Raw genomic sequence first — 24922 nt, forward strand, 5'->3', positions numbered from 1 at the left:
ATTGACTCTGTACCGGTACCCCCTGTATATAGCCTCCACATTGACTCTGTACCGGTACCCCCTGTATATAGCCTCCACATTGACTCTGTACCGGTACCCCCTGTATATAGCCTCCACATTGACTCTGTACCGGTACCCCCTGTATATAGCCTCCACATTGACTCTGTACCGGTACCCCCTGTATATAGCCTCCACATTGACTCTGTACCGGTACCCCCTGTATATAGCCTCCATATTGACTCTGTACCGGTACCCCCTGTATATAGCCTCCACATTGACTCTGTACCGTAATACCCTGTATATAGCCTCCACATTGACTCTGTACCGGTACCCCCTGTATATAGCCTCCACATTTGACTCTGTACCGGTACCCCCTGTATATAGCCTCCGCATTGACTCTGTACCAGTACCCCCTGTATATAGCCTCCACATTGACTCTGTACCGGTACCCCCTGTATATAGCCTCCACATTGACTCTGTACCGGTACCCCCTGTATATAGCCTCCACATTGACTCTGTACCGGTACCCCCTGTATATAGCCTCCATATTGACTCTGTACCGGTACCCCCTGTATATAGCCTCCACATTGACTCTGTACCGTAATACCCTGTATATAGCCTCCACATTGACTCTGTACCGGTACCCCCTGTATATAGCCTCCACATTTGACTCTGTACCGGTACCCCCTGTATATAGCCTCCGCATTGACTCTGTACCAGTACCCCCTGTATATAGCCTCCACATTGACTCTGTACCGGTACCCCCTGTATATAGCCTCCATATTGACTCTGTACCGGTACCCCCTGTATATAGCCTGCACATTGACTCTGTACCGGTACCACCTGTATATAGCCTCCACATTGACTCTGTACTGGTACCCCCTGTATATAGCCTCCACATTGACTCTGTACCGGTACCCCCTGTATATAGCCTCCACATTGACTCTGTACCGGTACCCCCTGTATATAGCCTCCACATTGACTCTGTACCGGTACCCCCTGTATATAGCCTCCACATTGACTCTGTACTGGTACCCCCTGTATATAGCCTCCACATTGACTCTGTACTGGTACTCCCTGTATAAAGCCTCCACATTGACTCTGTACCGGTACCCTCCTGTATATAGCCTCCACATTGACTCTGTACCGGTACCTCCTGTATAAAGCCTCGCTATCGTTATTTTACTGCTCTTTAATTATTTGTTACTTTTATTTCTTATGTATTTTTTATTTAAACTGCATTGTTGGTTAAATGTAAGTAAACATTTCACTGTGAGGTCTACCACACCTGTTGGTTAAGGGCTTTGTAAGTAAACATTTCACTGTGAGGTCTACCACACCTGTTGGTTAAGTGCTTTGTAAGTAAACATTTCACTGTGAGGTCTACCACACCTGTTGGTTAAGGGCTTTGTAAGTAAACATTTCACTGTGAGGTCTACCACACCTGTTGGTTAAGGGCTTTGTAAGTAAACATTTCACTGTGAGGTCTACCACACCTGTTGGTTAAGGGCTTTGTAAGTAAACATTTCACTGTGAGGTCTACCACACCTGTTGGTTAAGGGCTTTGTAAGTAAACATTTCACTGTGAGGTCTACCACACCTGTTGGTTAAGGGCTTTGTAAGTAAACATTTCACTGTGAGGTCTACCACACCTGTTGGTTAAGGGCTTTGTAAGTAAACATTTCACTGTGAGGTCTACCACACCTGTTGGTTAAGGGCTTTGTAAGTAAACATTTCACTGTGAGGTCTACCACACCTGTTGGTTAAGGGCTTTGTAAGTAAACATTTCACTGTGAGGTCTACCACACCTGTTGGTTAAGGGCTTTGTAAGTAAACATTTCACTGTGAGGTCTACCACACCTGTTGGTTAAGGGCTTTGTAAGTAAACATTTCACTGTGAGGTCTACCACACCTGTTGGTTAAGGGCTTTGTAAGTAAACATTTCACTGTGAGGTCTACCACACCTGTTGGTTAAGGGCTTTGTAAGTAAACATTTCACTGTGAGGTCTACCACACCTGTTGGTTAAGGGCTTTGTAAGTAAACATTTCACTGTGAGGTCTACCACACCTGTTGGTTAAGGGCTTTGTAAGTAAACATTTCACTGTGAGGTCTACCACACCTGTTGGTTAAGGGCTTTGTAAGTAAACATTTCACTGTGAGGTCTACCACACCTGTTGGTTAAGGGCTTTGTAAGTAAACATTTCACTGTGAGGTCTACCACACCTGTTGGTTAAGGGCTTTGTAAGTAAACATTTCACTGTGAGGTCTACCACACCTGTTGGTTAAGGGCTTTGTAAGTAAACATTTCACTGTGAGGTCTACCACACCTGTTGGTTAAGGGCTTTGTAAGTAAACATTTCACTGTGAGGTCTACCACACCTGTTGGTTAAGGGCTTTGTAAGTAAACATTTCACTGTGAGGTCTACCACACCTGTTGGTTAAGGGCTTTGTAAGAAAACATTTCACTGTGAGGTCTACCACACCTGTTGGTTAAGGGCTTTGTAAGTAAACATTTCACTGTGAGGTCTACCACACCTGTTGGTTAAGGGCTTTGTAAGTAAACATTTCACTGTGAGGTCTACCACACCTGTTGGTTAAGGGCTTTGTAAGTAAACATTTCACTGTGAGGTCTACCACACCTGTTGTAGTCAGCAAATGTGACAAATAACATGTCGTTTGATACTGAATTCTATACGGATGCTGATCAGGTCAATAGGTTTAGGGCAGTGGTCACCAACGGGTCCATCTCCAAGCCATTCCTAGTCGATCACCAAACATTTCTGTTAAAAACCCAACTGTAAAGCCTCGCGTTCATATTATTATTTTTTATTTTTTTAATTTTGCACCGTTGGCAGTAGGTGCACTTGATTCAACAGGCCTAGTGCCCGGGAAGGCAAAGTGTTCCCATTTTGAACCATGTGTCTGAAGGTAGAACTCCACCTACCCAGCAGGCCCAGAGAGCAAATCAAGCGCACCTATAGGCCTACCGCTGGCCGATCAGATCGTGTCTGCACAGTTTCCTCGAGCCAGACGCACATCAAATAAAAACTCACAGCAATGTTGAAAACGTTTAAAACCATGACTAGAGAGAGACTCAACAAATATAGCAAAGAGCTGATGTTTTTATAAGTTCATGTTTAACCCCCAGCCACCTGGCGACAACCCCCTAACCCCCAGCCACAACCCTCTTTAGGTAAGGGTGAATAACACAGGGCTTTGTTAAATAACTTCAGTAATGTAATCTCTCCTGACCTTTTACTATACTTCTAGAATGTTTGTATTGTTAACCAATTAACACGGCCATTGTTGTATTCTAGAATGTTTGTATTGTTAACCAATTAACACGCCCATTGTTGTATTCTAGAATGTTTGTATTGTTAACCAATTAACACGTCCATTGTTGTATTCTAGAATGTTTGTATTGTTAACCAATTAACACGCCCATTGTTGTATTCTAGAATGTTTGTATTGTTAACCAATTAACACGCCCATTGTTGTATTCTAGAATGTTTGTATTGTTAACCAATTAACACGCCCATTATTGTATTCTAGAATGTTTGTATTGTTAACCAATTAACACGCCCATTGTTGTATTCTAGAATGTTTGTATTGTTAACCAATTAACACGCCCATTGTTGTATTCTAGAATGTTTGTATTGTTAACCAATTAACACGTCCATTGTTGTATTCTAGAATGTTTGTATTGTTAACCAATTAACACACCCATTGTTGTATTCTAGAATGTTTGTATTGTTAACCAAATAACACGCCCATTGTTGTATTCTAGAATGTTTGTATTGTTAACCAATTAACACGCCCATTGTTGTATTCTAGAATGTTTGTATTGTTAACCAAATAACACGCCCATTGTTGTCAATGTGTTTCAGTGCCCACATACTACAGTGTAGGACTTACAGGGTAGTGTTCGATGATCATGCGGTTCAGTAGCGTGCCCACAGCATAAAAGCAGCCCACATTCAGTCCTGTTGGTGAGAGAAAAAGCAAATGAGGACCAGTCAACAGGGACTTTCAGGGAGCTTTCTGAGAGCTTTCTGACTTCACCCACAGCAGTTACTCTATTACTGTGGACTTCACCCACAGCACTGCATTCTTACCTGGTTGTCGTCATCTTATTTCACTGTTTTCTCCTGGTACTTTCCAGATGTGACCCTACTCTTTCAGCACCGTAAACTACAGTGCTTCCATTAATATAACTTATTATACCAATAAGTTGTTTTTTAAACAAAGAGAAACATAAAAACATTGTTTTACACGTTGACATGCGACCATAACATTTCCTTGTGGATCTGGGAACAGCCAATGACATCCTAGCTGGCACAGAGTCCTTTCCTATAGGACAACACATTAATGGTGCACCTGTGATGCAGTGTGGGAAATATGGGCACATTGCTGAGGTGCAGGTAGCCTAGCGTTGGGCCAGTAACCAAAAGGTTGTTGGTTCCAATCTCGGAGCCAACTTGGTGGAAAAATCTGTTGATGTGCCCTTGAGCAAGGCACTTTACCCAAATTGCTCTGGATAAGTGTCTGCCAAATGACAAAAAAAATGTAGTTTTCTAGGTAACTGTAGGTCAGGTGGAACAGGTAACACACTGGCAGACAGTTTACAACTAGCCTGCCTACTTGAAACATAATACCCGAGACATGACAGTTATGTTTTCACGTTATCCTTCCTGGCTATGATGAATGCATAACCAGGACAGCTCAGCTCAACACAGATCAGTAGTGATACAAAGGGTTAAGTGCTGACCGTATGTGAGGATGAGGAGGAGGAAGGGTTTGTTTCGGAGCAGCCTGAGGATGGAGGCGGTGTAGGAGTACTGTTCTGGAGAGATACAGCGAGCTGTGGCCTGGGCCTGGGTGGGAGGGAGCTCCGGACGCTCCTGGAACACTGAAGAGAGAGAAAGACGGAAAGAGACATCAGTAACAGTCAAAAGAACGGGACATTTATGAATGAATCAGAGTGGATACAGAGAAGAAGCAGAGAGCATTGATTCAGAGTGCCTATACACTTTGCCATTTTCAACCTGTGTATATAGGCACGACTGGGACACTGATAAGTGCCTAAATTGGAACGCAGCGGCTGTACAACAACATGACGTCAAAGCTCAGGATCTGTGCTTCTCAGGTTTAGCTAGTCATGTCGGCTACAGAACAGGCTTTCAAATTATGCCCGTCAAACCCAGATGAAGATTTTTTTTTAATTGACAGCTTTTGGATTTCATAAACATTAACTGTGTAAAAGTGGGGATGCAGGGTTGTGTTCCAAACAAAACAACTACAAGTGTGCTTGCTCTAGTTCCTCAACGGCACAGAGAGAAGATTTAAAAACACAAAAAAAAGTTTTAATCATTTTTAACACCTTATATACTTGAAGGATATTCTTTGAGTCATAAAAGTGCATTGAAATTACTTAGGAACTGTGCACACTTTGAAGAGGTGTGTGGCCACTTGGGAAACACCAGTTCGACCTCTCACTCAAACCCTTGTCATTTACTGGTATGATGTTTCACCTCCTCCAAATGTCCCAAATGTCCCAGTACGGCAGCTCCCATTTCTTATCATGTACGAAGAGTATTTTCAGATTTTTTTTCAGTAAATGTAAGATGCAGGTAGAAAACAGTGTAATGTTTGTTTTCAGTCTTGTCAGGTGACTTTGTCGTCACCTTTGTGTCCTGTATCATGTTTATGTATTTCCATCATTTTTCCTTCAAGAAACATTTCAGATTTAGCCTTATCCATACAGGCCAATTCCCATCAGAGTAAGGGATTCAGCTTCATATAGCCTCTAAACAAGGACTGTCCAACCCTCTTCCTGGAGATCTACCGTCCTGTGGGTTCAGTCCAACCCTCTTCCTGGAGATCTTGAGGACAGTAGACCCACAGGACAGTAGATCTCCAGGAAGAGGGTTGGACTGAAAACCCACAGGACAGTAGATCTCCAGGAAGAGGGTTGGATTGAAAACCCACAGGACAGTAGATCTCCAGGAAGAGGGTTGGACTGAAAACCCACAGGACAGTAGATCTCCAGGAAGAGGGTTGGACTGAAAACCCACAGGACAGTAGATCTCCAGGAAGAGGGTTGGACTGAAAACCCACAGGACAGTAGATCTCCAGGAAGAGGGTTGGACTGAAAACCCACAGGACAGTAGATCTCCAGGAAGAGGGTTGGATTGAAAACCCACAGGACAGTAGATCTCCAGGAAGAGGGTTGGACTGAAAACCCACAGGACAGTAGATCTCCAGGAAGAGGGTTGGACTGAAAACCCACAGGACAGTAGATCTCCAGGAAGAGGGTTGGACTGAAAACCCACAGGACAGTAGATCTCCAGGAAGAGGGCTGGACTGAAACCCCACAGGACAGTAGATCTCCAGGAAGAGGGCTGGACTGAAAACCCACAGGACAGTAGATCTCCAGGAAAAGGGTTGGGCAGCCCTGGCCTAGAGGCTATTGTCTGAACATGCAAAACAGGTTCCCTCAGTGTTGTAATTGGTGCTTTCCACACTCCGATACAGTGTCGACCTGTCATCCAGGGCCTGTTTTGAGCCCCAGATGTTTAGCTAAAATAAAATAGTTGGCCTGTTTCACATGTCCTTTTGGCATTAATTCATGTCACATATCAGCGTGCAAACAATGTGGAAGAAAATAATCCTTGAGTTATTAAAGCCGCAAACAAACGCCTCCGAGTACGGCAGCTCCAAAATGCAGGTGTTTCAGCCTAGCTCAGTGCCTTCTGTGGTGGAGGGGCAGCCAGCGAAAGCACATAGCATAGGTGTTGGTAATCTTCTCTAGTTGCGCCGTGATTGGCTCAGTGTTCTGTCACTCATGGGGACACGACATCGCCGCAGTCATCATCAAATCAGGTCAACAATCTGTCAAATCTTTCTCAATCCTTGTCTATTTAAGCTAAGCTCCTTGTCTATCTAAGCTAAACAGGATAAACACCCACCCACCTTGGGCCAGAAAAAGTTGAATACAAAGGCCATTCTGTCAATCCAGCATGAATTTATCCAGACAATTCCAGAGTTTGATGACCAAGTTTGCCCACAAGAAAGACCGCTGCACCACCTTCTGTTCAAGTGAGCAACGCACAACAATGGGGGAGTCCAAAAAATATTTATATAAATTATGTAATATGCCAGGGAGATATGTGCATTCAGAATGTATTCAGACCCCTTGACTTTTCCACATTTTGTTACAGCCTTTTTCTAAGAGGATTCAATTATTATTTCTCTCAATACACAATGACAAAGCAAAAAACTGTTTTAGACATTTTTGCTAATTTATTCAGACCCTTTTGCTATGAGACTCAAAATTGAGCTCAGGTGCATCATGTTTCCATTGATCGACTTGATTGGAGCCCACCTATGGTAAATTCAATTGATTGGACATGAGTTGGAAAGGCACACACCTGTCTATAGAAGATCTTACAGTTGACACTTGATAAGGAAATGCGTTTTAATAAATGATTAGAATATTACACTCTTGAAATCATGTGAAATCATGTGAAATCATGTGAAATCATTACAAGTCTGAAACCATGTGATTGTATGAAATTGATTTGAATCATTGGATTATTCTAATGCATGTATGTAAGTGTTAGAATCATTTGGATGTTTATAATACTGTGTGTGGTTTTAAATCAGTGAAATAATAATATGTACACTGGAGTGTAGTTCTTAGTCAGAATCAACATTTTGGGAACAATGTGTCTAGTATTTTGATAACAGACGGTCTCTGTCTGAGCCAGATTAGAGGCCGACCTTGGCTGGGACACTGAGAACTTCCCAGTCCCAGGTCTCTCCTTATTTTAGGGGAGGGCAGGAAGACGCTATTCTCAAGGACGCCCCTAGTCTCTATTGGCGGGCGGTTTTGGTGATGTGTGGAAGTATGTGTGTCACTATAAAATTGAAGATCTTTGTACTATGCACGTCAGAACGTTCCGTGAATAAACATTTAACGTTGGTAGACTGGGCCTCTGTCTGTTCTCATTTCTATCAGTATCTTACAAATCCTGATATATTACTGTCTGTTATAATTGAATTGGTTAATGAACAGGAGAACATAATTCTCTTAACACTATGTCAGAGCAATAACTGAGGTTGAAGGAATTGTCTGTAGAACTCAGAGACAGGATCTGGGGAAGGGTCCCAAAAAATATTCTGCAGCATTGAATGTCCAACACAGTGGCCTCAATTCTAAAAAGGAAAAAAAGTTTGGAACCACCAAGACTCTTCTTAGAGCTGGCCGTCCGACCAAACTGAGCAATCAGGGGAGAAGGGCCTTGGTCAGGGAGGTGACCAAGAACCCAATGGTCACTCTGACGGAGCTCCAGAGTTACTGTGGAGATGGGGAAATCTTCCAGAAGGACAACCATCTCTGCAGCACTCCACCAATCAGGCTTTCATGGTAGAGTGGCCAAACGGAAGCCACTCCTCAGTAAAAGGCACATGACAGCCCGCTTGGAGTTTTCCCAAAAGGCTCCTAAAGGACTCTGACCATGAGAAACAAAATTCTCTGGTCTGATGAAACCAAGATTGAAATCTTTGGCCTGAATGCCAAGCATCACGTCTGGAGGAAACCTGGCACCATCCCTACAGTGAAGCATGGTGGTGGCAGCATCATGGTGGTGGCAGCATCATGCTGTGGGGATGTTTTTCAGCGGCAGGGACTGGGTGACTATTCAGGATCGCGGAAAAGATGAACAGAGCAAAACACAGAGAGATCCTTGATGAAAACCTGCTCCAGAGCACTCAGGACTTCAGACTGGGGCGAACGTTCACCTTCCAGCAGGACAACGAGCCTAAGCACACAGCCAAGACAACGCTAGACTGGCTTCGGGACAAGTCTCCGATTGTTCTTGAGTGGCCCAGCCAGAGCACAGACTTGAACCCGATCGAACATCTCTGGAGACACCTGAAAATAGCTGTGCAGTAATGCTCCCCATCCAACCTGACAGAGTTTGAGGATCTTTACTTGAGGAAGTTTACATACTTAGGTTAGTCATTAAAACCGGTTTTTCAACCACTCCACAAATTCCTTGCTAACAAACTATAGTTTTGGCAAGTCGGTTAGAACATCAACTCTGTGCGTGACAAGTAATTAATCCAACAATTGTTTACAGACAGATTATTTCACAGTGAATAAGTATCACAATTCCAGTGGGTCAGAAGTGTCATGATGTTGGCCTGTGGGTGAGGGATGCATTTTGACTATACCAGCCAGAATATAGCATGAGCTTAAAAGTATGGCAACTTGGTATGAACTTTGAACTCTTATTCACTCCAGAAGTGATACCTCCTAGCCGTCGAGTTAGCAGCAGTCGTTAAACGTGGGCTAGGAGAGGACGGACAGAGTATCCATTATACCACGTTCCAGTTCACCACTAGACATTCTTCAGAGGACCAGAGATCCATAAAGGACAAAACGGCCTTCCATCGACGACCAATCTACCGAAGCGCAGCTCAGAGTAAACATTTATTGCATTCTCCTTTTTCAAATGGGCGGTTATTTAGACTGCATACGATTCTGTATTTACGATAGCATAGCTTCTCCCTTTGTTACTCAGTCTTCCCGCTCTTTCACTCAAACCCAACCCCCTCTCTTTCTGTAACCATCGTAGCCGTTCCGTCCACCGGGGACGTTTTCTTTATGACATCATTTGTAATCAATATATGATCCATTCTGTGTGATTTAGGTATTTAGTAAATAAACATTTTAAAAAATTGTATTGCTGATTCAACTTGTTAGCCAGGGTTCGTGAAGATATCCAAGATTTTACAACTTTCAGATGAGACTAAACAAGGTGACGATTAAATATTGACTGCTATTGATGTAAAAGATAACCAGGTCTTTAAGAGTTTATTCAGAAGATAACAGCTCTATAAACATTATTTTGTGGTGCCCCGACTTTCTGGTTAATTATTAACATTATTAGCTTAATCAGGTAATATTAATTACAGAGAAATGATTTTATAGAATAGCATGTCATATCACTTAATCCGGCATAGCCGGAGACGAGACAGAAGTTTACATACACTAAATTGACTGTGCCTTTAAACAGCTTAAACAGCTCCAGAAAATGTCATGGCTTTAGAAGCTTCTTATAGGCTAATTGACATCATTTGAGTCAATTGGAGGTGTACCTGTGGATGTAATTCAAGGCCTTACCTTCAAACTCAGTGCCTCTTTGCTTGCCATCGTGGGAAAATCAAAAGAAATCAGCCAAGACCTCAAAAACAATGTAGACCTCCACAAGTCTGGAAATTTCTCCCAAGGATGACCCAAACGCCTGAAGGTACCACGTTCATCTGTACAAACAATACGCAAGTATAAACACCATGGGACCATGCAGCAGTCATACCGCTCAGGAAGAGACGCGTTCTGTCTCCTAGAGATGAACGTAATTTGGTGCGAAAACTGCAAATCAATCCCAGAACAGCAGCAATGGACCTTATGAAGATGCTGGAGGAAACAGGTACAAAAGTCTCTATATCCACAGTAAAACCAGTCCTATATCGACAACCTGAAAGGTCGCTCAGCAAGGAAGAAGCCACTGCTCCAAAACCTCCATAAAAAAGCCAGACTATGGTTTGCAACTGCACATGGGGACAAAGATCGTACTTTTTGGAGAAATGTCCTCTGGTCTGATGAAACAAAAATAGAACTGTTTGGCCATAATGACCATTGTTTCATTTAGAGGAAAAAGGGGGAGGCTTGCAAGCAGAAGAACACCATCCCAACCGTGAAGCACAGGAGTGGCAGCATCATGTTGTGGGGGTGCTTTGCTGCAGTAGGGACTGGTGCACTTCACAAAATAGATGGCATCATGAGGTAGGAAAATGATGTGGATATATTGAAGCAACATCAAGACATCAGTCAGGAAGTTAAAGCTTGGTCACAAATGAGTCTTCAAATGGACAATGACCCCAAGCATACTTCCAAAGTTGTGGCAAAATGGCTTAAAGATAACAAAGTCAAGGTATTGGAGTGGCCATCACAAAGCCCTCACCTCAATCCTATAGAAAATGTGTGGGCAGAAGTGAAAAAGCATGTGCGAGTAAGGAGGCCTAGAAACCTGACTCAGTTACACCAGCTCTGTCAGGAGGAATGGGCTTGTGGAAGGCTACCCGAAATGTTTGATCCAAGTTAAACAATTTAAAGGCAATGCTACCAAATACTAATTGAATGTAATGTAAACTTCTGACCCACTGGGAATGTGATGAAAGAAATACAAGCTGAAATAAAATCACTCTACTATTATTCTGACACTTCACATTCTTAAAATAAAGTGGTGATACTAACTGACCTAAGACAGGGATTTTTTACTGGGATTAAAATGTCAGCAATTGTGAAAAACGGAGTTTAAATGTATTTGGCTAAGGTGTATGTAAACTTCCGACTTCAACTGTGCATGCTAAAATCACCACTTCTTCCATAGGAGATACAAAACATTCAGAAAGTTATTACCACCACATACTTTTTCCAAATTGTTGTTTTAACCTGAATTTAAAACGTGTCACTGGCCCACATACAATACCCCAAAATGTCAAAGTGGAAACATGAGGCCAATTAAAACAGTTCGGGACCAAATCGTCAGAGTGAAAAGGAGGAAGTCTGTACTGAATAAAAATATATTCCAAAACATGCATCCTGTTTGCAACAAGGTACTAAAGTCATCATGCAAAACAATTAACTTCTTGTCCTGAATACAAAGCATTATGTTTGGGGGCAAATCCATTACAAACACTTTACTGAGTACCACTCTCCATATTGTCAAGCATAATGGTGGCTGCATTATGTTATGGGTATGCTTGTAATTGTTATGGACTGGTGAGTTTTCCAGGTCAAAAACATTTACAGAATGGAGCGAAGCACAGGCAAAACCCTAGAGGAAAACCTGGTGGTCTGCTTTCCACCAGACACTAGGAGATGAAGTCACCTTCGAGCTGGATCACATCCGGCCTTGATTGGGAGTCCCATAGGGCGGAGCACAATCGGCCCAGCGTTTAGCCGGGGTAGGCCGTCATTGTAATTAAACATTTGTTCTTAACTGACTTGCCAAGTTAAACAAAAGGTTCCATTGATTTAAATATATATATATATATATATATATAGAGCAACAGTAACAAATACTGAAAGCCTATGTCTAGAATGGCCCCCTATTACCCATGGGCCCAGGGCAAAAGAAGTGCACTATACAGTGAATAATGAGCCATGTCGGACTCGGCCCTAGTCGCCGACCCAAAGGAACGTCAACTGTGGAATCCTGACTGTGACATGACGTGCCTCAAGCAGACTTTCTCTTGACAGAGCAGGCTTTCAGAGAGGAGTCTGGGGGTGAAGAAATGCTGCAGATGTCTTTGTGGTTCTTATCTCAGAGCCAGCCCTCCCTGGGGTGTCTCAACCAGCAGGGGTTATCAGTGAACTAGCCCCTCCCTGGGGCGTCTCGACCACAGCACGAGTCTAAGTAAGTACTCTAACCTAGACTGTACTCACTGAACTGGAACCCACAGCTACACAGACCCAAGACAACAAACTCTTAATGAAACCTATTGGCTGCTGAGACCTGTCTGTGTACACCATCCGTGGAACAGGCCTGGAGACAGCAGCAGAGACAGCGGTCTACAGGATAATCAGAATGTTGAAAGTCTTGGCTTCGTCTCTCTAGGAATGGGTGAAGAACACAAGTCAATAACACCCTCAGCTTACCTCAGACCCAAGACATTATTAAAGGCCCTGTGAAAGACTAGGTTCCAGTGTTCTTGTAAATCAAACAGAAACAGGAGATCGGGGCTGTTCTAACTTGGACAAGGCTACTTACTTCCTGACAAGACATTGAAACTAAAAGGCTTGTTGGAGAGGAATCAAACCATCTTAGAAATGGGCTCCCGGGTGGCGCAAGCGGTCTAAGGCACTGCATCTCACTGCTTGAGGCGTCACTACAGACACCCTGGTTCGAATTCAGGTTGTATCACAACCGGACGTTATTGGGAGACCCATAGGGTGGAGCACAATTGGCCCAGCGTCATCCGCGTTTGGCCAGTGTAGGCCGTCATTATAAATGAAGATTTGTTCTTAACTGACCTTCCTTGTTAAATTATATTGAGACTTACCCAGAAATACAGAGATGTAATCACTGTCAAAAAGGTGATTCTAACATGTATTGACTCAGGGGTGTAAATAGTTATGGAAATTAGTTCTTTATATTTTTTAATTTCTCCTTACATTTTTTTTGTATTTTTTTAAATCACTTTGTCATTATTATTAATTTATACACAGTACTGTATGATTCAGCGTATCTAAAACCCAAAGCCTGGAAAACGTGTTGTATTATTTGCATCCGCAACACATTACGCTTCCAGATAAACATAAGAACGGGTCTTCAGCCATTTAGAGAGAGAGAGACTCTTATAGACCTAGAGGCTATTGTCTGAACAAGCAAATATTGGAAGGTGTTTAAAATGGGTTTTGCCTCAGTCTTGTAATTGGTTCTTTCAAAACTTACAGGACATAGGTCAAACAAGTACAGCTCACTATTCCTGTCAACAGGCTTTTAGGCTTCAGCTAGTTGAGTTTGAGTTTAGTTTATTTTTTATTTTTACAGGGACAGTGCACATTAATCAACGTTTCAGTAAAAGTGCCGGTTTTAGCCAGCCGGCTAATTTTCAACCGCAGTCCCTGGGCAGGTTATTAAAAACAATTACAATATAGACAATAGCAACATAGAACAAGCAAGACAGAGCAACATAGGACAAGCAAGACATAGCATACAGACAGAGCAACATAGGACAAGCAAAACGTAGCATACAGACAGAGCAGCATAAAACAAAAAGCAGCAAGACAAAATTCATAAAAGCAACAAAGTGTTTCCACACCTCACAAGCTACAGACAACAGACAACATGGAAAGCGGCAACACACAGCTAGGGACCATGTTCACAAATCTGATTGACCTTTAGCCATGTCTTCAAGCATTTTGTGAAAGTGTGATATGTGGTGCAGTTATGTGTGTCTGATGGCAGTGTATTCCAGACATGGGAAGCTCTCACAGAGAATGCAGATTTACTAAAGGTGCTTTTCCTTAGGGGAACTATACAGTCACCTCTCATGGCAGACCTTGTGGATCTGCTGCCATATGTCTGGGTTTTCTGTTTAACAAAAATATTGAGTGGGGGGGGAGCCAGGCCATTAAGGATCTTGAATACAAGATATGCGTCGGTGTATTGCACAAGATTTTCCCAACTGACAATTCCTAGCTGACAATTATTTTAGATTTTTATTCAAATGAGACCATAAACAAAAAATGTCAGATCCAAAGGAATGTCAACTGTGGAATTGTGACACGACTTGCTTAAAGCGGACTTTCTCCCGGGAGAGCCAGCTTTCAGACTGGAGTCAGTGGGCAGAGAGCTGCTACAGATATCTTTGTGTGCAGATGTCTCGGTTCTTATCTCTAAGCTACAGTCTTCCCTGGGGTGTCTCAACCAGCAGGAGTGTACTCTTCGCTAAGTACTGTCCAAATTTTTCTTTTTAAAGAGTTTTTTTTTAAACTGTCCTCACTGAACAGGCACCCCGAGGTACACTCAGACTCAAGACACTGAAGGCCCTGCGATAGACTAGTGTCCAGGGAGTGTACTTGTACACGCTATAGGAGATCGGCTCCTGCCATATGTACCATTCCGGCTTGTACAAGGCTACTTACTTCCTTACAAAACACTGAAACTCGTTGGAGTGTAATAAAGCTGTTCTAGATATACACAGTACCTTAGTACTCAGCTACTGTAGTACGCATGTAAAGTATTGTGAAAGTCAAATGTACTGAAAACCATGGCAAGGCAAATGCCACATTCAGGCTAATATTCACATCTTAAAACTCATTGTTGTACTCTTCCAGATTCACACACACATCCATATAAAACGCCCGTCAACGATTTCTGTCCCTCCTTCATCCATTGAGAGACATGAACCTAGAGAACAGTCTCTGCTGTCAGACAACATTCTCCAGCTAGACAACCGTCTCTGCTGTCAGACAACATTCTCCAGCTAGACAACCGTCTCTGCTGTCAGACAACATTCTCCAGCTAGACAACCGTCTCTGCTGTCAGACAACATTCTCCAGCTAGACAACCGTCTCTGCTGTCAGACAACATTCTCCAGCTAGACAACCGTCTCTGCTGTTAGACAACATTCTCCAGCTAGACAACAGTCTCTGCTGTTAGACAACATTCTCCAGCTAGACAACCGTCTCTGCTGTTAGACAACATTCTCCAGCTAGACAACCGTCTCTGCTGTTAGACAACATTCTCCAGCTAGACAACCGTCTCTGCTGTTAGACAACATTCTCCAGCTAGACAACCGTCTCTGCTGTTAGACAACATTCTCCAGCTAGACAACCGTCTCTGCTGTTAGACAACATTCTCCAGCTAGACAACCGTCTCTGCTGTTAGACAACATTCCACACCTGACACACACACACACACACACTTTTTGCAGGGCATAACTCAGGCCCCCAGATGGCCCAGACTGACAGACAGAGGCAGACAGACAGGGCATCTAGCAACCAGACAGACAGGCTCTAGTGACCAGTTAATATTCGCTAGGTAGCACAAAACAAGAACCCCAAAAAAGGCAGAAGAGCCAGACAGCATTAACCCTCTACCCAATAGATCTTCTCTTTGCAGACTACCTGCAGGCTACATCTTCCTTTATCATCAGATCCTTTATATAGCACTTCACCAACAAGACAGTATCCGAGTCCCAATCAGCACCCTATTCTCTATATAGTGCACTACATTGGACCAGGGCCCACAGGCTCATAGTGAACTAGGTACGGAATAGGGTGTAATTTGGGACAAAAGGCAGTAGCAGCTATAGAGTGAAATCAGGTCATATGAAAATAAACCTCTGAATGAGTAGGCTTAATTGCACAATGTTAGCTGAACAGCTCATGATGCAACCTGTATGTAGGTTACAGTGGTAATGGTTTGTGATGGGGGGGGGGGGGAGCTATATAGATATAGATTATATAGATATGTTGACACCAAGTATCGACTAGTAAAACAAATATATATATATTTTTGATTAATTCAATGTTTTGCTAGGTAGCATTAGCTAACGCTAGTTGGCTGTAGGCTCCTCTTATTCTCTGTCCCCAACGCTCTAGGCGACCAGTTTTGATAGCCTTTAGCCGCACCCTCATACTACTCCTTCTCTGTTCCGCGGGTGATGTGGAGGTAAACCCAGGCCCTGCATGTCCCCAGGCACCCTCATTTGTTGACTTCTGTGATCGAAAAAGCCTTGGTTTCATGCATGTCAACATCAGAAGCCTCCTCCCTAAGTTTGTCTTACTCACTGCTTTAGCACACTCTGCTAACCCTGATGTCCTTGCTGTGTCTGAATCCTGGCTCAGGAAGGCCACCAAAAATTCAGAGATTTCCATACCCAACTATAACATCTTCCGTCAAGATAGAACTGCCAAAGGGGGAGGAGTTGCAGTTTACTGCAGAGATAGCCTGCAAAGTAATGTCATACTTTCCAGGTCCATACCCAAACAGTTCGAACTACTAATTTTGAAAATTACTCTCTCCAGAAATAAGTCTCTCACGGTTGCCGCCTGCTACCGACCCCCCTCAGCCCCCAGCTGTGCCCTGGACACCATTTGTGAATTGATCGCCCCCCATCTAGCTTCAGAGTTTGTTCTGTTAGGTGACCTAAACTGGGATATGCTTAACACCCCGCCAGTCCTACAATCTAAGCTAGATGCCCTCAATCTCACACAAATCATCAAGGAACCCACCAGGTACAACCCTAACTCTGTAAACAAGGGCACCCTCATAGACGTCATCCTGACCAACTGGCCCTCCAAATACACCTCCGCTGTCTTCAACCAGGATCTCAGCGATCACTGCCTCATTGCCTGTATCCGCTACGGAGCCGCAGTCAAACGACCACCCCTCATCACTGTCAAACGCTCCCTAAAACACTTCTGTGAGCAGGCCTTTCTAATCGACCTGGCCCGGGTATCCTGGAAGGACATTGACCTCATCCCGTCAGTTGAGGATGCCTGGTCATTCTTTAAAAAGTAACTTCCTCACCATTTTAGATAATCATGCTCCGTTCAAAAAATGCAGAACTAAGAACAGATACAGCCCTTGGTTCACCCCAGACCTGACTGCCCTCGACCAGCACAAAAACATCCTGTGGCGGACTGCAATAGCATCGAATAGTCCCCGTGATATGCAACTGTTCAGGGAAGTCCGGAACCAATACACGCAGTCAGTCAGGAAAGCTAAGGCCAGCTTCTTCAGGCAGAAGTTTGCATCCTGTAGCTCCAACTCCAAAAAGTTCTGGGACACCGTGAAGTCCATGGAGAACAAGAGCACCTCCTCCCAGCTGCCCACTGCACTGAGGCTAGGTAACACGGTCACCACTGATAAATCCATGATTATCGAAAACTTCAATAAGCATTTCTCAACGGCTGGCCATGCCTTCCGCCTGGCTACTTCAACCTCGGCCAACAGCTCCGCCCCCCCCGCAGCTCCTCGCCCAAGCCTCTCCAGGTTCTCCTTTAACCAAATCCAGATAGCAGATGTTCTGAAAGAGCTGCAAAACCTGGACCCGTACAAATCAGCTGGGCTTGACAATCTGGACCCTCTATTTCTGAAACTATCTGCCACCATTGTCGCAACCCCTATTACCAGCCTGTTCAACCTCTCTTTCATATCGTCTGAGATCCCCAAGGATTGGAAAGCTGCCGCAGTCATCCCCCTCTTCAAAGGGGGAGACACCCTGGACCCAAACTGTTACAGACCTATATCCATCCTGCCCTGCCTATCTAAGGTCTTCGAAAGCCAAGTCAACAAACAGGTCACTGACCATCTCGAATCCCACCGTACCTTCTCCGCTGTGCAATCTGGTTTCCGAGCCGGTCATGGGTGCACCTCAGCCACACTCAAGGTACTCAACGATATCATAACCGCCATCGATAAAAGACAGTACTGTGCAGCCGTCTTTATCGACCTTGCCAAGGCTTTCGACTCTGTCAATCACCATATTCTTATCGGCAGACTCAGGAGCCTCGGTTTTTCGGATGACTGCCTTGCCTGGTTCACCAATTACTTTGCAGACAGAGTTCAGTGCGTCAAATCGGAGGGCATGCTGTCTGGTCCTCTGGCAGTCTCTATGGGGGTGCCACAGGGTTCAATCCTCGGGCCGACTCTTTTCTCTGTGTATATCAATGATGTTGCTCTTGCTGCGGGCGATTCCCTGATCCACCTCTACGCAGACGACACCATTCTATATACTTTCGGCCCGTCATTGGACACTGTGCTATCTAACCTCCAAACAAGCTTCAATGCCATACAGCACTCCTTCCGTGGCCTCCAACTGCTCTTAAACGCTAGTAAAACCAAATGCATGCTTTTCAACCGGTCGTTGCCTGCACCCGCATGCCCGACTAGCATCACCACCCTGGATGGTCCCGACCTAGAATATGTGGACGTCTAAGTACCTAGGTGTCTGGCTAGACTGCAAACTCTCCTTCCAGACTCATATCAAACATCTCCAATCGAAAATCAAATCAAGAGTCGGCTTTCTATTCCGCAACAAAGCCTCCTTCACTCACGCCGCCAAGCTTACCCTAGTAAAACTGACTATCCTACCGATCCTCGACTTCGGCGATGTCATCTACAAAATGGCTTCCAACACTCTACTCAGCAAACTGGATGCAGTTTATCACAGTGCCATCCGTTTTGTCACTAAAGCACCTTATACCACCCACCACTGCGACTTGTATGCTCTAGTCGGCTGGCCCTCGCTACATATTCGTCGCCAGACCCACTGGCTCCAGGTCATCTACAAGTCCATGCTAGGTAAAGCTCCGCCTTATCTCAGCTCACTGGTCACGATGGCAACACCCATCCGTAGCACGCGCTCCAGCAGGTGTATCTCACTGATCATCCCTAAAGCCAACACCTCATTTGGCCGCCTTTCGTTCCAGTACTCTGCTGCCTGTGACTGGAACGAATTGCAAAAATCGCTGAAGTTGGAGACTTTTATCTCCCTCACCAACTTCAAACATCAGCTATCTGAGCAGCTAACCGATCGCTGCAGCTGTACATAGTCTATTGGTAAATAGCCCACCTTTTTTCACCTACCTCATCCCCATACTGTTCTTATTTATTTACTTTTCTGCTCTTTTGCACACCAATATCTCTACCTGTACATGACCATCTGATCATTCATCACTCCAGTGTTAATCTGCAAAATTGTAATTATTTGCCTACCTCCTCATGCCTTTTGCACACATTGTATATAGACTCCCCCTTTGTTTTCTACTGTGTTATTGACTTGTTAATTGTTTACTCCATGTGTAACTCTTTGTTGTCTGCTCACACTGCTATGCTTTATCTTGGCCAGGTCGCAGTTGCAAATGAGAACTTGTTCTCAACTAGCCTACCTGGTTAAATAAAGGTGAAATGAAAAAATAAATAAAAAAGTGGTACCTGCGCCAAAACTCTGGTATTTGTCTATCCTATAGCTTGTTCTCCATCTTCTTTTGAAATAGAGACATGTTTTCAGCACTTTTTACACCCATTACGGATCAAAACTAATTTTCCATTGCTCTCGTCTCTGCAGCAGACATGCCGTGAGCAATATGGAACATCAAATCGCAGTAGCAGATCACAATACATATAGAATCGTGAGAGTCGCAATAATATTGTGAGGTCCCCTGGCAAATTCCCAGTTCTAGTTAGTGGTTTAGTAGTGTCACAGTGCTGCACTACTGTAGGTTACAAGGTCCGCTGTTAGTTCAAGTAGCTGTTTATCCAACATCTGCATCTAGGAGAACAGATATCCCCACATCAGATTAAAGTGGAATTTCCACCACTTTTCATATTCATCTCCAGAACCAGATCAGAGTCTACATGTTCAAAGTTCCTGATCTTGCCCTTAAAATGCAGATACAGATCTATTGATAACCTACAGTGCATCATTGGAATAGGGCCTACAGGAAGTGAGTGTAGATCCATGCCTGTCACTATATGTAAAACTGTAGGCTACATAGTGCATTATTATAACAAGTGTATAAAATAGTTACCCATGACGACCAGTAGGAAGAGCAGGGTAGCAACTCCTGCTGTGATGTAGAACATGATACTGATGTGATAGGCCAGCTGATCCATGTCCTCAACGTTAGGCACCAGGATGGGAGGGACTAGGAACCCAATGGCTATACCCAACTGGAAGAGAAGACAGACAGACAGACAGACAGACAGTAGAACAGCTTTAAAAAAACAGCTAAACACAAACATGTATAGTGGAGATGCATGTTGGAGACAGCCAAAATGTGGCAGACAGACAGCTCTTCATTCACTCTATAGTTACAGTAGCACTACACCCGTGTAAAATGAACCTGGCTCAAACTTGATACTTCACAGTGCATGTTGGTCCATCCCTTCAAAAAAAGTGTCCAGAAGTGTCGTCTAGTTTTTGAAAACCACAGTCATGTAACCATAGAGACTATATGACCACGACATACTGTACATGTTGAGCGATTAGGCCTGGCTTCGCAGTCCACGTTCCAATTCATCCTAAAGGTGTTCGATGGAGTTGAGGTTAGGGCTCTGTCCAGGCCAGTCAAGTTCTTCTACACCGATCTCAACAATGTGTCATGCTGAAACCTTCCCCAAACTGTTGCCACAAAGTTGGAAGCACAGAATAATCTAGAATGTCAATGTATGCTGTGATTTCCCTTCACTGGAACTAAGGGGCCTAGCCCAAACCATGAAAAAACAGCCCAAGACCATTGGAAGAGAATGGTCTCCTCCACCAAACTTTACAGTTGGCACTATGCATTCAAGCAGGTAGTGTTCTCCTGGCATCTGCCAAACCTGGATTCGTCCAGCGAACTGACAGATGGTAAAGCGTGAGTCATCACTCCAGAGAAGGCGTTTCCACTGCTCCAGAGTCCAATGGCAGAGAGCTTTACATCACTCCAGCCGACGCCTGGCATTACGCACGGTGATCTGTGCAGCTGCTCGGTCAAGCTCCCGACGAACAGTTAATGTGCTGATTTTGCTTCCAGAGGCAGTTTGGAACTCAATAGTAAGTGTTGCAACCGAGGACAGACCATTTTTACGCGCTACTGCACTCGGTGGTCCCACTCTGTGAGCTTGTGTGGCCTACCACTTCACGGCTGAACCGTTGTTGCTCCTAGACGTTTCCACTTCACAATAACAGCACTTACATTTGACCAGGGCCAGCTCTAGCAGGGTAGAAAGTTGGTGAACTGACATGTTGGAAAGGTGGCATCCTATGACGGTGCCACGTTGAAAGTCCCTGAGCTCTTCAGTAAGGCCATTCTACTGCCAATGTTTGTCTATGGAGATTGCGTGGCTGTGTGTTCGATTTTATACCCGTCAGCAACGGGTGGGCTGAAACAGCCGAATCCACTCATTTGAAGAGGTGCCCACATACTTTTGGCCATGTAGTAGATACGAGTGGATATTGAACAGCAAGTCAGCAACAAGTAGCTGAATGGAGAAAGTCGCGTGGAAATTTGCATCAAACAAACAAACAAACATGAATGAGAGTGAACGTGACAGAGACCGTACCTAAAAGAGGGGCTACTTCCGTTGCATGGGCGTGGTTTGGGTATGAAAAGCCTGACACGGACCAGTAAACCGTCCTCTAAATAATATGCAGCAGGCCGGTTCTGACAACAGGCTCAAACACCACTAACCTCTTACCACCTACGCAAGAGTCATGTGAAACAGTACGGAGAGAGTCTACGAAGGAGAACCCAAAAAGTACAGTCGAGTGCTCTAAACAAACCCGACTCAGACGTTGCAGGAGGCTTTTGCCCGCGGCACACCATATGGCAAAGGGGATAACAGCTGCCGTTGAAACTTATATCTGCAAAGACATGGCCCCAATTTACACTTGACCCAAGGTACCAAATGGTTGTGACACGTATTAGTGTCAAAATAACATGAACAGGCAAGCCCCCCAAAATAAATTAATATTAGGCCTGTATTTATTTTGTTTACAACTACAGTCGTGGCCAAAAGTTGAGAATGTCACAAATATTAATTTCTACAATGTTTGCTGCTTCAGTGTCTTTAGATTTTGTCAGATGTTACTATGGATACTGAATTATAATTACAAGCATTTCATAAGTGTCAAAGGCTTTTATTGACAATTACTTGAAGTTGATGCAAAGAGTCAATATTTGCAGTGTTGACCCTTCTTTTTCAAGACCGCTTACAATCCACCCTGGCATGCTGTCAATTAACTTTTGGGCCACATCCTGACTGATGGCAGCCCATTCTTGCATAATCAATGCATGTTTGTCAGAATTTGTGGATTTTTGTTTGTCCACCTGCCTCTTGCGGATTGACCACAAGTTCTCAATGGGATTAAGGTCTGGGGAGTTTCCTGGCAATGGACACAAAACATCGATGTTTGGTTCCCCGAGACATTTAGTTATCACTTTTGCCTTATGGCAAGGTGCTCCATCATGCTGGAAAAAGGAATTGTTTGTCACCAAACTGTTCCTGGATGGTTGGGAGAAGTTGCTCTCAGGATGTGTTGGTACCATTCTTCATTCATGGCTATGTTCTTAGGCAAAGTGAGTGAGTCCACTCCCTTGGCTGAGAAGCAACCCCACACATGAATGGTCTCAGGATGCTTTACTGTTGGCATGACACAGGACGGATGGTAGCGCTCACAGTGTCTTCTCCCAGCAAGATTTTTCCAGGTGCCACAAACAAATCGGAAAGGGTATTCAGAGAAAATGACTTTACCCCAGTCCTCAGCAGTCCGATCCCTGTACCTTCTGCAGAATATCACTCTGTCCCTGATGTTTTTCCTGGAGAGAAGTGGGTTCTTTGAAGCCCTTCTCGACACCAGGCCATCCTCCAAAAGTCTTCGCCTCACTGTGCATGCAGATGCACTCACACCTGCCTGCTGTCATTCCTGAGCAAGCTCTGGACTGGTGGTGCCCTGATCCCGCAGCTGAATCAGCTTTAGGACACGGTCCTGGCGCTTGGACTTTCTTGGGCGCCCTGAAGCCTTCTTCATAACATTTGAACCGCTCTGCTTGAAGTTATTGATGATCTGATAAATGGTTGATTTAGGTGCAATCTTACTGGCAACAATATCCTTGCCTGTGTAGTCCTTTTTGTGCCAAGCAATGATGACAGCACGTGTTTCCTTGCAGGTAACCATGGTTGACAGAGGATCAACAATGATTCCAAGCACCACCCTCCTTTTGAAGCTTCCAGTCTGTTATTCGAACTCAATCAGCATGACAGAGTTATCTCCAGCCTTGTCCTTGTCAACACTCACACCTGTGTTAACGAGAGAATCACTGACATGATGTCAGCTGGTCCTTTTGTGGCAGGGCTGAAATGCAGTGGAAATGTTTTGGGGGGATTCAGTTCATTTGCATGGCAAAGAGGGCCTTTGCAATTAATTGTAATTCATCTGATCACTCTTCATAACATTCTGGAGTATATGCATATTGCCATCATACAAACGGAGGCAGCAGAATTTGTGAAAATGTATATATTGTGTCACTCAACTTTTGGCCACGACTGTAGTAGCTAGACAGTTAGCACTATTGACTTATGGGCTTACGATCTACAGGTAACATGCCAAAAAAATAACAGCATGTATTTACCAACGTATATAAAATATTGTAGTCAGGCAACAAATGAGATGTGAAAAGGCAACATTTCATTCTGTCGGAATGTATTTTATCTCGCTTCAGCTCAACATCGATTTCAAGAAACGTTGCATACATTTTTTATACGTGGATGCATCATATTTCTTTGCATACTTTCCTTTGAAGCTTCCATTGATGCTCAAAATATGTACAAACAGAGAGTATTGTATGCAAGAAGTGCCCTCCGTTTGGAAGTGCCCTCCGTTTGGAAGTGCCCTCCGTGCTCCGTTTGGAATACTTTGATTTGGACTCATGATCCAATTTGCGTGCTTGAAGCATTTCATTAAGCAACACTGTTAATCTACCCCGGTTGTTTACCAAGCATGTGATTTGAATTGATTTTACCTGATAGTCATTTAAAAGCTGACATCGGACGCTTTCCCAGCCAACGGTGTCAAGACAGTTGGAAGACAGTTGGAAATACTCTATTATAATGTGGTGGAATAGGATCAAATGATACATGTTTATGCTTTGGGACAGTGACCCCATTTAGGGGGATCAAATATCCACTCTCACTAGTGGACTTGGAGCTTCCTAGACGATTGAGTTCAATGCCGATATGATACAACGATGACAAGACTTTTCTCACGGAAACCTGTAGTGTTGAGTGTAGTATTTTTTTTTTAAAGGCATACATTGGACCCTTGGTCCAAAGAGTAAACACACATTCTATTCAGAAAGCGGATGATGTCAGAGTTCTTGCCACTGTGACCTATTCAACCCAACTCTAAGCCTATAGCTAGGTATTTAAAATAAAACAAACAGACTCTAGACCACTTGCAGTTGGCTGATAAAGTGGACACATTAGGTTTACATGGATGAGATGGATTAAGAGTCGGATTATTTTCCCATTTGTTAATTGGCAGCTAAACACCGATCATCATGTCACAAAATGAAGACCCTTGATATTTACCGGAAAGGAAAAAAAAATAAAAATAAAAATCAGGCTCATCACCGTGCACATTCACCACCATGTAGCCGCCAAGTGCCCATTACTACAGTGAAAACAGCTTGCGTCAAGCTCAAAAGATCCCATATTACCGGCACAAGACTTTATATCTTCCAATAGAGGATCGCCGAGAACGCTTTTTCCATCCATAAACCATGTTGTGGGCAGTTCTAAAACTACTCGCACATCGACGTTGTTAACATTTTTTTATTTTATTTAAAAA

General features: G+C 43.9%; 1 protein-coding gene across 6 annotated transcripts in view; it reads right to left on the reverse strand.

Moving 5' to 3' along the window:
• The window catches only part of LOC109880619 (feline leukemia virus subgroup C receptor-related protein 2), a 61062-nt gene that overhangs the window by 30833 nt on the left and 5307 nt on the right, over nt 1–24922 (reverse strand). For all 6 annotated transcript variants that reach the window (XR_004204720.1, XM_031800857.1, XM_031800861.1 and 3 more), the window contains exons 2-4: nt 20121–20262; nt 4770–4910; nt 3917–3984 (exon numbers count right to left, since the gene is read on the reverse strand). Coding sequence is in view for 5 of the 6 variants with exons in the window: in XM_031800857.1 (XP_031656717.1) it covers nt 3917–3984; nt 4770–4910; nt 20121–20262 (351 nt within the window). In the remaining variant the exon portion in view is untranslated. The remainder of the gene's footprint in view (nt 1–3916; nt 3985–4769; nt 4911–20120; nt 20263–24922) is intronic.

The sequence above is a fragment of the Oncorhynchus kisutch genome, linkage group LG21, assembly GCF_002021735.2.
Source record: "Oncorhynchus kisutch isolate 150728-3 linkage group LG21, Okis_V2, whole genome shotgun sequence".
NCBI classification, from domain to species: Eukaryota; Metazoa; Chordata; class Actinopteri; order Salmoniformes; family Salmonidae; genus Oncorhynchus; species Oncorhynchus kisutch.